Source organism: Marmota flaviventris, chromosome X, assembly GCF_047511675.1.
Source record: "Marmota flaviventris isolate mMarFla1 chromosome X, mMarFla1.hap1, whole genome shotgun sequence".
Classification (NCBI taxonomy): domain Eukaryota; kingdom Metazoa; phylum Chordata; class Mammalia; order Rodentia; family Sciuridae; genus Marmota; species Marmota flaviventris.
This window is the reverse complement of record NC_092518.1, coordinates 46597491-46614288: the sequence shown is the minus strand read 5'-3', so window position 1 is coordinate 46614288 and position 16798 is coordinate 46597491. Positions and strand designations below refer to the sequence as shown.

Here is a 16798-nt window from a genome sequence, read left to right as displayed (position 1 = left end):
TGGTAGAGTGCTTGCCTAGCATGTGTGAGGCACTGGGTTCGATTCTCAGCACCACATATAAATAAATGAATAAAATAAAGATCCATCAATATCTAAATTTTTTTTTAAAAAAAGAGACCCCAGAGAACTCCCTCACCTTTTCATCTGTGTAAAGATACTACAAGAAGATAGCCATCTGCAAAATCAGAAGTAGTCCTTCACCAGACACCAAATCTGTCAGCACCTTGATCTTAAAATTCCCAGCCTCCAGAATTGTGAGAAATAAATTTCTGTTGTTACAAGTTTTGTTCCATTTTATCATGACCTCAGAGTAACTTTGGTATCATGTGAGATTATTTATGTCTAATAAGAGAATATCATGAAATAGCTTTTAGTGCCAGAACAGCTTCTGAATGTCAGGGTCCACTCTTTCTTTCTTTCTCAGTGCCACTTTTGGTGGACAGATGAAGTCAGGCCACAAGACAGTAATCCACAGTATCCAGATTTTTACATTGTCTGAATTTGTCTAGTTAAGATCAGAAGGGTACCCATTGAATATTATCTATAATTGGTCCAAGGTTAGTCGCACCTTCTCCTTCTGTTTTGGGAAGATTTGTTGGATTGTCTGACATGACAAAGGCTAGAAAGCAACATTTAAGACTTTTTTGTGAGGGGAATACTGGGGATTGAGGAGGCACTGGACCACTGAGCCACATCCCTAGCCCTATTTTGTATTTTATTTAGGGACAGAGTCTCACTGAGTTGTTTAGCGCCTCGCCATTGCTGAGCTGGCTTTGAATTCGTGATCCTCCTGCCTCAGCCTCCTAAGCAGCTGCGATTACAGGTGTGTGCCACTGTGTCAAGCTAAGACTTTTTAAATACCTTTAGTTTAGTTTATTTATTTATTTTTTAATGTGGTACTGAGGATCGAACCCAGTGCCTCAAACATGCTAGGCATGTGGTCTACCACTGCAGCCCAGCATTTAAGACTGAATAGGATTCATCATCCAATTGTAGCACAGGCAATTATCAGAAACAAAACTATCAGTCTTTGAAACAGGTCTCTAAATCTAGGACCTAAATTATAGAAGCTAGGTAATGAAAATGTCACAATATCTATCTTTGTCTATATATGTCTGTTGAGTCTAAATTAGTGATTGTATTATTGGGTTCTATAGTTTCTTTGTTTAGTTTTGTTTGGAAGATCTATCCAGTGGTGACAGAGGTGTGTTAAAGTCACCCAGTATTATTGTGTTGTGGTCTATTTGCTTCTTGAAATTGAGAAGGGTTAGGTTTGTTATATGTAGATGCTCCATTGTTTGGGGCATAGATATTTATGATTGTTATGTCTTGTTGGTGTATGGTCTTCTTAAGCAGTATGAAATCTCCTTTTTTTATCTCTTCTGATTAACTTTGGTTTGATAACTTATCTGATATTAGAATGGAACATACTGCTTGTTTACATGGCCCATGTGAATGATATGTTTTTTCAAATCTTTCACCTTCAGTCTGTTGATGTCTTTTCCTATGAGATGAGTCTCTTGAAGGCAGCATATTTTTGTATCTTTTTCTTAATCCAATCTGCCAGTTTATGTCTTTTAATTGATGAGTTTAGGCCATTAACATTCAGGGTTATTACTGAGACATGATTTGTATTCCTGGTCATTTTGGTTTGTTTTTGGTATTTAACTTGACTTGGTTTCTCCTTTGATTGGATTTTCCTTTAGTGTAGTTCCTCCTTTTGCTGATTTTCATTGTTTTTTTTAATTTACTCCTCATGGAATATTTTGCCAAGAATATTCTCTAGTGCTGGCTGTCTAGTTGTAAATTCTTTTAACTTTGGTTTATCATGGAAGGATTTTATTTCATTATCAAACCTGAAACTTAATTTTACTGGATATAAGATTCTTGATTGGTGTCCATTTTTTTCAGAGCTTGGTATATGTTGTTCCAGGATCTCCTAGCTTTGATGGTCTGGGTTGAGAAATCTGCTGAGATACAAATTATTTTCCCCCTATATGTAATGTGAAACTTTTCTCTTGTGGCTTTCAAAATTCCACCCTTGGACTGCTGTTAAGGCTCAGAGGTAGAGAGCCTGCCTGGCATGTGTGAGGTACTGGGTTTGATCTTGAGCACCACAAAAGGAAGGAAGGAAGGAAGGAAAAGAAACAGAGAGATAGAGAGAAAGAAAGAAAGAACATCTACAACTACAACATTTAAAAAAATCTATCCTTATTCTGTATGCTAGGCATTTTCATTATAATGTGACTTGATGTGGATCTGTTGTAATTTTGTACATTTATTGTCTGGTATGCCTCTTGTATTCGATTTTTCAATTAATTATTCATGTTTGAGAAATTTTCTGATATTATTTCATTGAAGAGATTGTTCATTCCTTTGGTTTGTACCTCTGTGCCTTCCTCTATCCCGATGATTCTTAGATTTGGTCTTTTCACATTGTCCCATAGTTCTTGGAGGTTCTCTTCATGGTTTCTCACCATCTTCACTGTGTGGTCATCTGTATTATTAAAAGCAAACATTTTGTCTTCATTGCCTGAGGTTCTGTCTTCCAAGTGATCTGTTCTGTTGTTGATGCTTTCTCATGAATTTTTTATTTGATTTATTATGTCCTTCATTTCAAAGATTTCTGTTTGTTTTTCAAAGTCTCTATCTCTTTCTTGAAGTAATCTTTTGCTACCTGTATTTCCTCTCATATCTCTTTGTTGGAGTGGTCAATTGTTGCCTGTATTTGCTCTCTTAATTCATTCTTTGCTTTGCAGATCATTTTAATTATGTACACTCTGAACTCCTTCTCTGACATTTCATCTACTATGCTGTCAATGGAATCTATTGTTGTATCAGCTTGGTTTGTTTCAGGCACTTTCTTCCCTTGTTTTTTCATGTTGTCTGTGTGTCTTCCTCTCTAGCAGTGTGAATTTGAGGTATTACAGTTTCTACCTTATAATCTTGTCATGTCCCTGCAGGTTACCAATACCTTTCCTTCAGGAACCTGGATGATGGTCTTGTAGGTCCTGGCTGTTGTCACTAGATGGAAGCCAGTAGGGAAAGCCACCCCATGTGTAAGTAGATGGGGCCACAGCACTGTCTCTACTCCTCTTACCGTGCAAGTGTGGTCTGCTCCTCCCTATTTTGGAAAGGCCTTTGTATCTCATAATAAAGTTAGAGGTTTTATATAAATCCCTTGCAGTAACTGATTGTATCTGCTTTTAATAGGGTGGAATCTAAGACTGGGTGGTAAAATTCCCAAATGCACATGGCTGAGTATACTAATTAATAAAAGATAATAAGCAAGTTCCAGAGATGATGAATCTAACAGAGATTAAAGATAACTGGTAATACACTTGACCATGGTTGTTAAAGGGTTTCTGAGAGCTTTATTGATTTCAATTTTAGAATTCCATTAAATGTTTTTACTTTTTCTAGGGACTGTGGATGGTAAGGATATTGAGATTTATGACTACAAGGTAAAATTTACAGTTACTTAATAACAATACCAATAAAATTGGAGAAATAATGGAGAATTCTCCAAGTTGAAAAACAGAAATAAGCAATGTTTTTGCCCATTTGGGCCAAAGAAAAGTTTCAGCCCACTCAGAGAATAACCAGAACACATTTACAACCACTGAAGAAAATATTTGTGTAAAGTTCATTTGGAGGTACTCAAAGAGCTTTGAGTATTTATTCATCTCTCATCTCTACAGCTTTACCAGATTTGTGTCATTGGTGGATATGATTTGTTTTGGAAACATTCTAAGCAATAACTCTAAAATTACTTCACCTATGTTGCTTTAATTTATCTGTACTATTATAGGTAGTATCATGAAGCATGCTAAACTCTGTTTAAATGAACATCCTAATTTTCCCAAATTAGGAACTTACCTTTGCCTCTAATTCCTCTAAGATTTTTCTTCACTGTATAATTTCAGGGGCAAGTATTTTGGTTAATGTTGCCTTTATCGTCATAGTGGTAGCTAAAGAAATGCCTTAAGATTCTGGATCTTTGTGCTTTGAATGACCTTCCACTTTTATTATATCTATTTTTATGGGTAACAGCAAAGTATCAAAAAGTTCTAAAGGTCATTCATTTTATAGGGTTACTGCTGAGGTAAGAAAACCTCTTTGTGAAGCATTCCAAAGTTGTGGGACTACCCCAAATACATATCTACTATCTCTATAAATAGTTTCTCTTCCAGGTTTTGCCAGTTGGCAGGCTTTGTTAGTGCAGTTAATTTAAGCCATTGAGCTGATTTGATTTCTGGGAGTTACGTATATTTAAAAGACAAATTTAAGTGTATGATATAATAATCTGCTTGATAACTTCCAGTGTGATTTTAAATAGGAACCATTCATAAATAAAATTAGGTCAAGATTCACCAATGAAATCACTAACAAATCTTTACAGGGCACAGATAACTTTCTAACATGGCCTAATCATGCATGAGGTTCTCCTTCATATAAAAAGGTATAATTGAATTTTTTATGTTACACTAGTGATTAGTATTATTTTAAGGAAAAGCAGTAATATTTAATAGAATGTCAGGCAACTACATAAAAAAATCACATATTTTCCATCAGTAAAGAAGCCTGCACAGTTTAGGAAACCACTGTATTTATTGGACACCTTTAGCAGTAAGTCAGCTGAGGCTTCCACACATTTTGCTGCTGTTGCTACTGCTGCTATTGCTCTTAGATAAGAAGTCTCAGATGGGCACTCTGTTACTGAGTTGAGGGTCTTGTTGTATAACTTTAGCTATCAGATCTAATGAAAGACCAAAATCAGTAGACCACTAATGATTCCTGTGTAGCTGAGTCAGTACCTCTAGTGAACATTTTGTGAACAAGATGGGAAAAGAATATGTGAATTTATAATTATAAAATGTAGTCTTTTAGTAGATAATTTTATGCCAGTCTTTGCCCTTAAACTTGCACATGCTTCTTTTAACCTGAAAGTATACAATCATTGAAATATATTTCCACATATATTTCTATATAAATGAATCAATACACTTACTACTCATCCTGACACTTTGTAAATAAAAAGAAAATATAAAAGAAACAAGCAGAGTAGTGGGACTGAGGAAAGGAGAAAAAGGGAGGTACAAGAAATGAAACAGACCAAATTATGCTGCATATGCATATATCATAATGAATCCCACTATTATGTGTAATTATTATATTCCAATAAAATTAATAAAAAAGAAAATGGTTTATCCTAGTGAAGCAATCTCAGCATTGTTAACTATTGTAGAGATTTAATAAACATGAAGAATTAACCTTAGCTCTTTTTCCATTTTTTGAGCATACTAAAATGTCATTATTTGAACATAAAAAAGATCATTAGAAGAAAATCACAAGTAAATCTCAAATCCTTAAGTTCTCAATCAGGAATTTGAAAGAGATAAGAAATTATTTAGGTAAACCCCTGGAGAATAATAGTTCAGGTATATCATTGATTTTACATAAGAAAATAAATATGGACTATTTGGCATCTAATGAGATGTTAAAATGGCTGAACATAAATTAATCACAATGAAGTGAGTGGCTTCATGTGATATTGACAATAAAATAATATTTCGATGAGGGATTGACTCCTGAGAAACAAAGTGTTACAATCTTACTTTTGGACATAAGCTCTTACACAAATCAGTATCCATATCCATAAGTCTTTTAAATAGATAACATTGGAATATTACATAAAATAGTTCAAGAAAGAGTCACCACTTTATAAAATGTTCCACAATAGGTCTCAATCCTTCCTTCGTTTAAGCTTTAAAAGTCATTGAACAACTTTAGGTAAGAATTTAAAGAAGGCACTTTCTACTTTGAAATTGAATTCTTCCCACCGCAGTAGACCTGCTAGCCTGGACAGAATAGGGAAGCTCCTAAAAAAAATTCAAATCAGGATTGCATTATTAAAGGATCATACAAAGGAGAATGTTCAGATAATTTGAGGAACTGCTCACGTGGGGGACATTTCATTTGGCAACCATTCATATAAATGATCTCTTTCAATAAATTTATTGATGTGTATCACAGAAAAAGAAATCCATATTGACTAGTGATGGGTCAAAAGTTACAGTCACAGTTTGGAGCAACAGAAATAGTTGGAAGATCAAAATTCCTACCACTGAAGTTTTGTAAACAATCTAAGAGAAAAAAATGGTTCCCATATCTATCAAAAAGTTTTTTTTTAATTTTTCTATTATAAAAGTTAGCTCTCTTTATTATTTAAGGGAATACCTATTCAGAAGCCTTCAAAATTCCTTAGGAAGGGGAAGAACATTAATTCAGTCTTCTTTTAGTTATGATAATATGGGCAGTGGTGCTCGCCAGTAATCTCAGCTACTCAGGAGGCTAAAATAGGAGGATTATGAGTTCAAAGCCAGCCTCAGCAACTTAGTGAGGCCCGAAGCAACTCCGCAAGATCCTATCCATAAATGAAATATTTTTTTAAAAAGGGGCTAAGGATGTGGTTCAGTGGTTAAGCACTCCTGGATTCAATCCCCAGTACCCCCACCCCTTAAAATGAAGATGGTTATCTTTCCACTGTCCCTTTTGTTTATAGTATTGGCAAGTGTCTTTGTTAAGGGGAGTGTTTATTGAAGGAGAGAAAGATCTATTTAAATGCTTTATCTTGAGGTTTATTTTCCTTTTTGGTACCTAAAGTCACCGCAAAATATTCAGTCAAATGCTGAGTTTCATACAGTGGCATAATCTGACAGCTGTTCTTTTGTCCACTTAACATATCTATAGTTTCTAGTTTTAATTCATCAACAAAAAAAGTGGAAAGAGCATTAGAAGTGTCAGGATTGGGAGCTAACCCTGAATTGTCTAAAGGATTCTGATCAGTGTCCCCCCACCCTGATTCTCTCTCCCCTTTTACGGATTTATTCTTCTATTGTTTGCAAGATTGAATCCAGGTCTGTTTTTTTTTTTTTTTTTTTTTTTTTTTTTTTTTTTTTTTTTTTTTTTTTTAGTTATAGATGGACACAATATCTTTATTTTGTTTACTTTTATTTTTATGTGGTGCTGAGGATCGAACCCAGTGCCTCACATGGGCAAGACCTCTGCCACTGAGCCACAACCTCAGCCGCTGGTGTTTTTTGTTTTGTTTTGTTTTGTTTTTAGCAGAGAAGACTTGTGGTATGGTTTCCAAAAGGTCCTGGCCTGTTTCTGGTGGTTTAAGTTATCATAATTAAGTAAAATTCTTTTCCCTATTTTTGAAGTCAATTTCTGCCTTTTTTTCAATTAACCTTTTCCAACCAACTTTTCATATCTCCTGACTCCATCAAAAGGAGAATTTCTTGGTACAGGTGATGAAGGCCTTGATTCTATGTACCCAATATAAGTTTGAGTTCTTTACCAAATTTTCTCCTTCTATTGTAAAATTAAACAAGTATATAAAAATTGCATGAAGACCTTGAATATGGCCAATGCTTAAGATCTATATAGCAGTCACAGCCAGATTCTCTCTTCTGTGGGGGATTTACAACTTTAAGTAATATTGAAGAAAAGATAGTGCAACTTACTTAAAAGGAGTCTGAGTTGAGGGTTAGGATTCCATTAGAGTTGAACAAAATTCCAATGGTAAAGGCAAATCAATAGGATCATGATACACAAATGGAAAGAATTGGAATGGGTTTGTGGTGAATCCACAAGGAAAAAAGTCTTAAGTTGCTTATAGTTTGCATTAGCTTTAGCTAAATAATCTTTAAGGTAGCAGATTTTTAGTCCAAATTGTATTTAGATTCCTCCTCATTCCAACTAAAAAAAGGAGACCATCGAGTGAGACAATCATCATTTTGTTGTTGTCCATACCAAAATTTTTCCAAGTAGCCACTGTATTCCAAACTCATATTGTGCTAGTTACAAAGGTGTGCCCAAAATTCATGTTGTAGTGATAAAAGAATAAATAAATGTCAATCTAGAAGAGAAAACAGTTTTAGATAGAAAACACTCTATGAGAACTGCACCACATCTGAAAGAATGGTGCTCATGTAACCTTGTATCTCTGCATTTTGGCCAAAGACCAATTATTACTGATCATGGGCCAGACAAGCATCCTGATTCCAGGCAGATGAAACTAAAACAAAAGTGGATCACAAGGACACACACAAAAAAAAAATGAAGGAAAAGTCCTTATAAGGTTGAAATGTTAACTACAGTAAATTTTCTCAAAGAGAAACAAGAAATCTGAATTTCTTGGCCCCAAGGCTGGCTTTAAGATGAAATTATTAGGTCTCCATCCATCTCTTCCCCCTCAAAAGTATTTTTTATTGGTTGTTCAAAACATTACAAAGCTCTTGACATATCATATTTCATACATTAGATTCAAGTGGGTTATGAACTCCCATTTTTACCCCAAATAAAGATTGCAGAATCACATTGGTTACACATCCACGTTTTTACATGATGCCATATTAGTGACTCTTGTATTCTGCTACCTTTCCTATCCTCTATTATCCCCCCTCCCCTCCCCTCCCATCTTCTCTCTCTACCCCATCTACTGTAATTCATTTCTCTCCTTGTTTTTTTTTTTTTCCATTCCCCTCGCAACCTCTTATATGTAATTTTGTATAACAATGAGGGTCTCCTTCCATTTCCATGCAATTTCCCTTTTCTCTCCCTTTCCCTCCCACCTCTCGTCTCTGTTTAATGTTAATCTTTTCCTCATGCTCTTCCTCCTTGCTCTGTTCTTAGTTGCTCTCCTTATATCAAAGAAGACATTTGGCATTTGTTTTTTAGGGATTAGCTAGCTTCACTTAGCATAATCTGCTCTAATGCCATCTATTTCCCTGCAAATTCCATGATTTTGTCATTTTTTAGTGCTGCGTAATACTCCATTGTGTATAAATGCCACATTTTTTTTATCCATTCATCTATTGAAGGTCATCTAGGTTGGTTCCACAGTCTAGCTATTGTGAATTGTACTGCTATGAACATTGATGTAGCAGTATCCCTGTAGTACGCTCTTTTAAGGTCTTTAGGGAATAGTCCAAGAAGGGGAATAGCTGGGTCAAATGGTGGTTCCATTCCCAGCTTTCCAAGAAATCTCCATACTGCTTTCCAAATTGGCCGCACCAATTTGCAGTCCCACCAGCAATGTACAAGAGTACCCTTTTCCCCACATCCTCGCCAGCACTTGTTGCTGTTTGACTTCATAATGGTTGCCAATCTTACTGGAGTGAGATGGTATCTTAGGGTGGTTTTGATTTGCATTTCTCTGACTGCTAGAGATGGTGAGCATTTTTTCATGTACTTGTTGATTGATTGTATGTCCTCCTCTGAGAAGTGTCTGTTCAGGTCTTTGGCCCATTTGTTGATTGGGTTATTTGTTTTCTTATTGTTTAATTTTTTGAGTTCTTTGTACACTCTGGATATTAGGGCTCTATCTGAAGTGTGAGGAGTAAAAATTTGTTCCCAGGATGTAGGCTCCCTATTTACCTCTCTTATTGTTTCTCTTGCTGAGAAAAAACTTTTTAGTTTGAGTAAGTCCCATTTGTTGATTCTAGTTATTAACTCTTGTGCTATGGGCGTCCTATTAAGGAATTTGGAGCCTGACCCAACAATATGTAGACTGGAGCCAACTTTTTCTTCTCTCAGGAGCAGAGTCTCTGATTTGATATCAAGCTCTTTGATCCATTTTGAGTTAACTTTTGTGCATGGCGAGAGAAAGGGATTCAGTTTCATGTTCTTGCATATGGATTTCCAGTTTTCCCAGCACCATTTGTTGAAGATACTATCCTTCCTCCATTGCATGTTTTTAGCCCCTTTATCAAATATAAGAAAGTTGTAATTTTGTGGATTGGTCTCTGTGTCCTCTATTCTGTACCATTGGTCCACTCACCTGTTTTGGTACCAGTACCATGCTGTTTTTGTTACTATTGCTCTGTAGTATATTTCGAAATCTGGTATCGCTATACCTCTTGATTCACACTCCCTGCTTAGAATTGCTTTTGCTATTCTGGGTCTTTTATTTTTCCATATGAATTTCATGATTACTTTCTCTATTTCTACAAGAAATGCCGTTGGGATTTTGATTGGCATTGCATTAAACCTATAGAGAACTTTGGGTAATATCGCCATTTTGATGATGTTAGTTCTGCCTATCCATGAACAGGGTATATTTTTCCATCTTCTAAGGTCTTCTTCTATTTCTCTCTTTAGGGTTTTATAGTTTTCATTGTATAAATCTTTCACCTCTTTTGTTAGGTTGATTCCCAAGTATTTTTTTTTTTTTTTTTGAGGAGGTATCACACTGGGAAAGGCCTGGCTGACAGGAGAAGCCAGGGGACTAGAAACCAGGAATAAACCTCAAAAGTATTTTTATTCTTGTATAAAAACAGCATTCTAGACATCAGTCAAGCAATTAGAGAATAAATTAAAGAAGCAAGTGATGGATGCTAGAATACAATTTCATCAAACAACACCACAAATCAATTCAGAAAACCAAAATCCCAAAGAAGGACTTATTTTAAGAAAAACGAAATAAATATAACATTGACTATCTTCAATAAATTACCAGAGCTCAATCAACCTCCAGCCAAGGGTAGGTGTCATATTGGGCACCAAGAGAAACAAGAGGTCTAGATGTGTACAACTGTTATTGAGTTGAAGGTTGTAGTCCAAGGAAGTAAGAGTCTCAGCTGAATCTTAGTAAATTTCCAATTCTTTCAATGCTCTCCAGCCAGTTACACATTTATATTAGAATAAGTTGGCTATATTACTTATTGCAGGGAGGGAGAGCAAACACCATGGGGACACAGCAGTTGTCTCAATAACAGTGTTATAAAGGTCCTATTATAAGATTTGGTTTTGGTTGATGGATTTTGAGAAGACTATAAGGAAAGGATTGTTCATTTTAGATTGAACACTGCCAAAAAGTTGGGATAGTTCCATTGTTGGATATACCAATAAATCTTGAGACTAGGGATAAAGTTGTAATCAGTAAAGAAGTAGCAGCCACTCATTTTGTCTAAGAGAGGCAAGTGTTTGGCAATTTGTTAGTGGCATAGAAACCTTGCTTTTTTCTAGGCTTGGGTAAAATTATCAAGTGACTTTTCTTTGTCTCATTTTTTCAGGGTTTCAGAATAAAATTATTTGAAGTTGGTATTCTGTGAGTAGCAGGCAAGCTTCTAAATGTCAGGGCCTGTTCTTTTCTTTCTCAAAACTAAATATGAAAATGGAGCAGACATTGAGATAATACCTCTACCAAACCATCCCTATATGTGAAGCTAGAGGAAATAGCTATGCTGGCTCATACATCTGCAAATGTGTGGTTATCAATGACAATGACCTGGCCTATCTGGAAGCCATTCACAACCTCATGGGGGTCTTAAATGAGTGTTTCCTCAATGTCTGTGAACTGGACCTGGTGTTCAACTTCTACAAGATTTACACGTCATAGACAAGATGTTCTTGGCTGGTGAAATCTGGGAAACCAGCCACAAGAAGGTGCTGAACAGCTACTGATGCTATAGTCTCTCGAGTGAGGATCAGCCCCAGCCACTCTCTCTGAACTTGGCCTGCTAGCTCCCTGCCAGGTTATGGCCCACCTTAGCAGACCCCTCCATCAACTGCCATGGAGGAAGTGACCCAGCTGTGTCTAGGCCACAAGGGAGGAGACTGCACCCCATTGCCTGGGCCCAGCTGTGGGCAGAGGGCACCTTCCTTTTCCCAAGTAACCATACTCTTGTCATGTAATGACCTGAGTGTGTGTGCCTGGACTCCCCAGTAAACCTGTGGTCCTGCCTGGCCAAAATAAAAAACAACAAAAAAAATTCTAGAATACCATGAATGAAATGAAAACTGAAAGAGAAACCACCATCAGCAGAATTGATCAAGTGGTAGAATTTGAGAACTCAAAGATAAATTATTTAAAATTACTCAGTCATAGAGAAAAAATAACCACAAATGAATAAAGATTGCCTACAGGATTTATGGAATACCATGATTAATGTTTGCAATATGGAAGGTAAAGAAAGAAATGAGTAAGAGAACGTAATAGAAAATGTATTTAAAAAAATAATAGCTGGAGGCTATAATGCTAAGTGAAATAAGCAGGACTCAGAAAAAAGGTCAAATATTTTCTCTGATATGCAGAAGTTAGTCTAACATTATGGGGAAAGAAAGCAGAAAGTAGAGAGAGAAAAAAGAAATAGGGGGGCAGGAATTCCCTCAAAATAAAAGAAAGATAGGGGAGTAGAAGAAGTGGATTGAGAGGGAGGGAGGAGGGACAGATTAAGTGAAAAGCAGTGGAATGAATCTGACCTAACTTTCCAGTGTACACATATGAATATACTGCAGTGAATCTCTCCATTATGTATAGCCACAGACCAATTTTAAATATATATATATATAGATAGATAGATAGATAGATAGATATAGATATATAGATATAGATATATAGAGATAGATCGATCAATCGATCAGTAGAGTAGAGGAAAAGGAACAGGGGGAGGAGAGGATAAGGGTAAGCACTGGGGACTCAATTAGAGCAAATTATACTTTAGGCATTTATAGTATGTCAAAATAAATCCTAATGTTTAACTATTATGAACCAATAAAAATTTTAAAATAATTTTAAAAATATAACTATACATAGATATAACCATTGTTCTAATTTCCACTTATGATAATATATTTTTATTTGGGGTAATTGTTTAGTTTTCTAGTTTTTGGATTTTTTAGAAAAAGAAGAAATAATAGCTAAACAATCCCAAATCTAGGGATATATTTCCAAATTCAGTCCAAACAAGACTATACTATATACTCATAGACTCAAACTTTCCAAAATCAAATGTGTAGACAGGATTAAAAAATCAACACTAGAAGAAAATAGGGTATCATGTATAAGTGAATTAAAGTTAGACTCTCAGCAGATATCCCTTCATAAACCTTATAAGCCAGGAGTGGGATTATATATTCAATTTTTTTAAACTAAAAAACTAACAATTAATAATAGTGTACCTGGCAAATGTTTCCTTCAGACATGAAGAAAAGATAAATACTTTCCCAGACAAATAGATGGGAATGTGTTCATTACAATTTGACCTGTCTTAAAAGAAATTTTAATGGGAATTCTTCAAGCTAAAAGAAAATAAGTTAGCAACAAAAAAATAAAATGCACTGGTTAAGGTAAGTACACAATTTAATTCAGAACATTCTAATGTTATAATGATGGTGCATAAATCATTCAAATGGTATTTATTTAGGTATATAATAAAGTACCTCAACACAATAAAAAACATATTTGACAAGACCACAGATAACATCATACTCAATGGTGAAAAGTGGAAAGCTTTTCCTCTAAGAAAAAAAGACAAAGATGCTCACTATCGCCACTCTTATTCAAGGTAGTACTAGACTTTCTGTCTAGGGCAATTAGTCAAGAAGAAGAAATAAAAAGACATCCATATTGGACTGGAAGAAGTTAAATTAACTCTGTTTGCAGACAACATGATCTTATATTGAGAACACCCTAACACACACACACACACACACACACACAAACACAAAATTGGAATGACTAAAGAAATTCATTAAAGTTGCAGGATATAAAATCCATATAGGGCAACAGAATAGAATAGACAATATGATTGATGTATGTACATTCCCTGTATGTATTATATGTCAAAATACATTCTGCTGTCATGTATGACTAAAAAAAAATAAAAAATCCAAAAAAATAAAAATAAAAATAAAATCCATATAAAAATAAGTGATGTTTTAATACACTAAAAACAAACTCTCCAAAAAAGAAATCAAGTAAACAATCTCATTTGTGATAGCATTTAAAAAATAAAATATTTTAAATGAATGTAATTAAGCAGGTAAAAGAGCTATACACTCAAAACTATTAAACATTGATTAAAAATTTTGAAAGTCACAAATAAGTAGAAATAATGTTCCATTCTCATGGATTGGAAGAATTAATATTGTTTAAATGTCCATACCACCCAAAGGGATCTGGAGATCCAAAGCAATCCCCACTGTGTTAGTCAACTTTTCATCACTGAAACAGAACACCTGAGGATAACAATTTAGAGGAGAAAAGATTCATTTTGGCTTATGGTTTCAGAAGTTTCCATCTATGGTCCACCGGCTCCATTATTATGGGCTGTGTAAGGCAGAGCAAATTGGCAGAGAGGGCATGGTGGATCAGAACTTGTCACCTCATAGGAGCCAGGAGCAGAGGGTGAGAGCAAAAGGGGCCATGGACAAGATAAACTCCCCAGCATCATGCTTATTCCCACCTTCTACAGATAGAACCACCTCCAAATAGTCCATTCAACTATGAATCCATCAATGGATTAACCCATTAATAAGATTAGGACTCTTATAATCCAGTCACTTCCCAAAAGCCTTACTTCTGAACTACTTTGTTTGTGATAAACCTTTCAAAAGGAGGCATTCCAGAACCAAAACAAAACACCTAACAAAATTTCAATGACAGTTTTCCTAGAAATAGAAAAGACAATCATAAAATTCATATGGAACTACAAAAGATCGTGAATAGCCAAAGCAGCCATGAGCAAAAAATCAGCAAAGCTAAAAGCATCATAATGCCTGATTTTAAATATATTACAAAGCTATAGTAATCAAAACAGCCTGATACTGGAATAAACACAGATGCATAGACCAATGGAATAGAATAGAGAAGCCAGAAACAAATCCATACACCTCTGGTCAATTGATTTTTGACAAAGATGCCAAGAACATACAATGTGAAAAGAACAGTCCCTTCAGTAACTCTATACCTCCACATTCACAAGAATGACTTTAAACTCTCATCTCACAAAATATAAAATTTAACTCAAAATGGATTAAAAACGTAATTGTAAGGCCTGAAACTATAAACCTCCTACAAAAAACATGGAGAAAAATCTCTATGACATTGGTCTGGGTAATGTGTTTTTTAATATTTCCTGTCCCAGAAGGACAGGAAACAAAACTACAATAGACAAATAGGATTACATCAAACAACAAATCTTCTGTACAGTCATGGAAATAATCAAGAGTGAAAAGACAATCTGTGGAGTGTGTATAAACTAAACATCTGATAAGGAGTTAATATTTAAATATATAATGCACTCAAACACTTCAATAGCGACCAGAGAGATAACTCGAATTGTCAAAAGACATGTAATAACCAATAGACTTGAACACACATTTCTCAAAAGAATGCATATAAATGGCCAATGGATATATGACAAAATTCTCAACATTACCAGTAATTAGGTAAATTCAAGTTAAAACTGTAAGGAGATATTACCTCACACTTGTTAGAATGACTTTTTTCAAAAAGACAAAGGTAACAAATATTCTTTAGGATATGGAGAAAATGGAACACTTATTATGTAAAACAGTATGTAGTTCACACAAAAAAATAAATAAAAATGGAACTACCATGTAGTTCAACAATTCCACTACCAGTTACATATCCAAAGGAAAGGAAACCAGTATGTCAAAGATCTCTACTTCCATGGTCATTGTAACACTGTCTACAATAGCCAAGATGTGAACTTAACCTAAGTGTCTACCAAAAAATGAATGGATTTTAAAAAGTAGTACACAGTGGAGTACTATTTGGCCATGAAATTCCTTCACTTGTGACAACAATGTATAAACCCAGAGAACATTATGTTAAGTGAATAAAGTCTTGCACAGAAAGACAAATACTGCATGATTTCACTCCTGTGTGGAATTGAAAAAGAGTTGATCTCATAAAAGTACAGAGTATAATAGTGATTACCAAAGGCTAGGGATGGGGAGAGGTTGATCAGTAGGTACAAAGTTATACTCAATAGGAGTAAGAATATTGTGCAGAAAGTCAAATAGTTAGCAATAATGTATTCTATATTTTCAAATGGCTAGAAGAGAATAATAATGTATTGTATATTTCCAACTAGGTAGAAGAGAATTTGGTTTGTACCACAAAGATACAATAAATGTTGGAAGCAATGGGTATACAAATTGCCCTGATTTGATCATTACTCAATGCATATATGTATTGAAACATCATATTATAACCATAAAACATGTATAAATATGTACAATAAAAAAATAAAACAAAACTTTTAAAAATAATTCCATTCTGCTATAATTGGTGTGTTGTTATGGTTGAGATGTGCAGTGTCCTCCACAAGCTCACATGTGAGACAATGCAAGAAGGTTCAAAGGAGAAATGATTGGGTTGTAAGAGTCTTAACCCAATTGGTGACTTAATCCCCTGATAGGGATTCACTGAGTGGTAACTGAAGTGGTGGCCTGTGGCTAGAGGAGGTGGGAATTGGGGGCGTGGCCTTGGGGCAGGTATTTGTATCTAACAAGTAGAACTTCTCTCTCTCTCTCTCTCTGCTTCCTGATCACCATGAAGTGAACTGCTTCCCTCCACCATGCTCTTCTGCCATGGTATCCTGCCTCATCTGGATCCCTGAGGAATGGAGCTGGCCTTCTCCAGACTAAGACCTCTGGAACTGTGAGCCTTCAAATAAACTTTTCGTCCTCTAAATTTGTTCTGGTGGGCTCTTTAAGTCATAGCAGTGAAAACGCTGATTACAACATGTGGTATTCCCTTAATGTCATTTACATTGAAGTGTTAAATATGCTTTTGGGGGGCTGGAATTATGGCTCAGTGGTAGAGCACTTGCCTAAGCATGTGTGAGGCAATGGGTTTGATTCTCAGCACCACATATAGGCAAATAAATTAAAGATCCATTGACAATTATATATATATATATATATATATATATATATATATATATATATATATATATATTTCAAATCAACTTACATA

The 16798-nt window shown here is 35.1% G+C and overlaps 1 protein-coding gene across 1 annotated transcript in view; it reads left to right on the top strand.

The window, feature by feature from the left end:
- Window positions 1-16478, top strand: part of Pfkfb1 (6-phosphofructo-2-kinase/fructose-2,6-biphosphatase 1) — a 151234-nt gene extending 134756 nt beyond the window's left edge. Inside the window, exon 12 of the mRNA XM_071606774.1 lies at window positions 16379-16478. Within this exon, the coding sequence (XP_071462875.1) occupies window positions 16379-16467 (89 nt within the window). The 3' untranslated portion in view covers window positions 16468-16478. The remainder of the gene's footprint in view (window positions 1-16378) is intronic.
- Window positions 16479-16798: the final 320 nt, after the last annotated feature.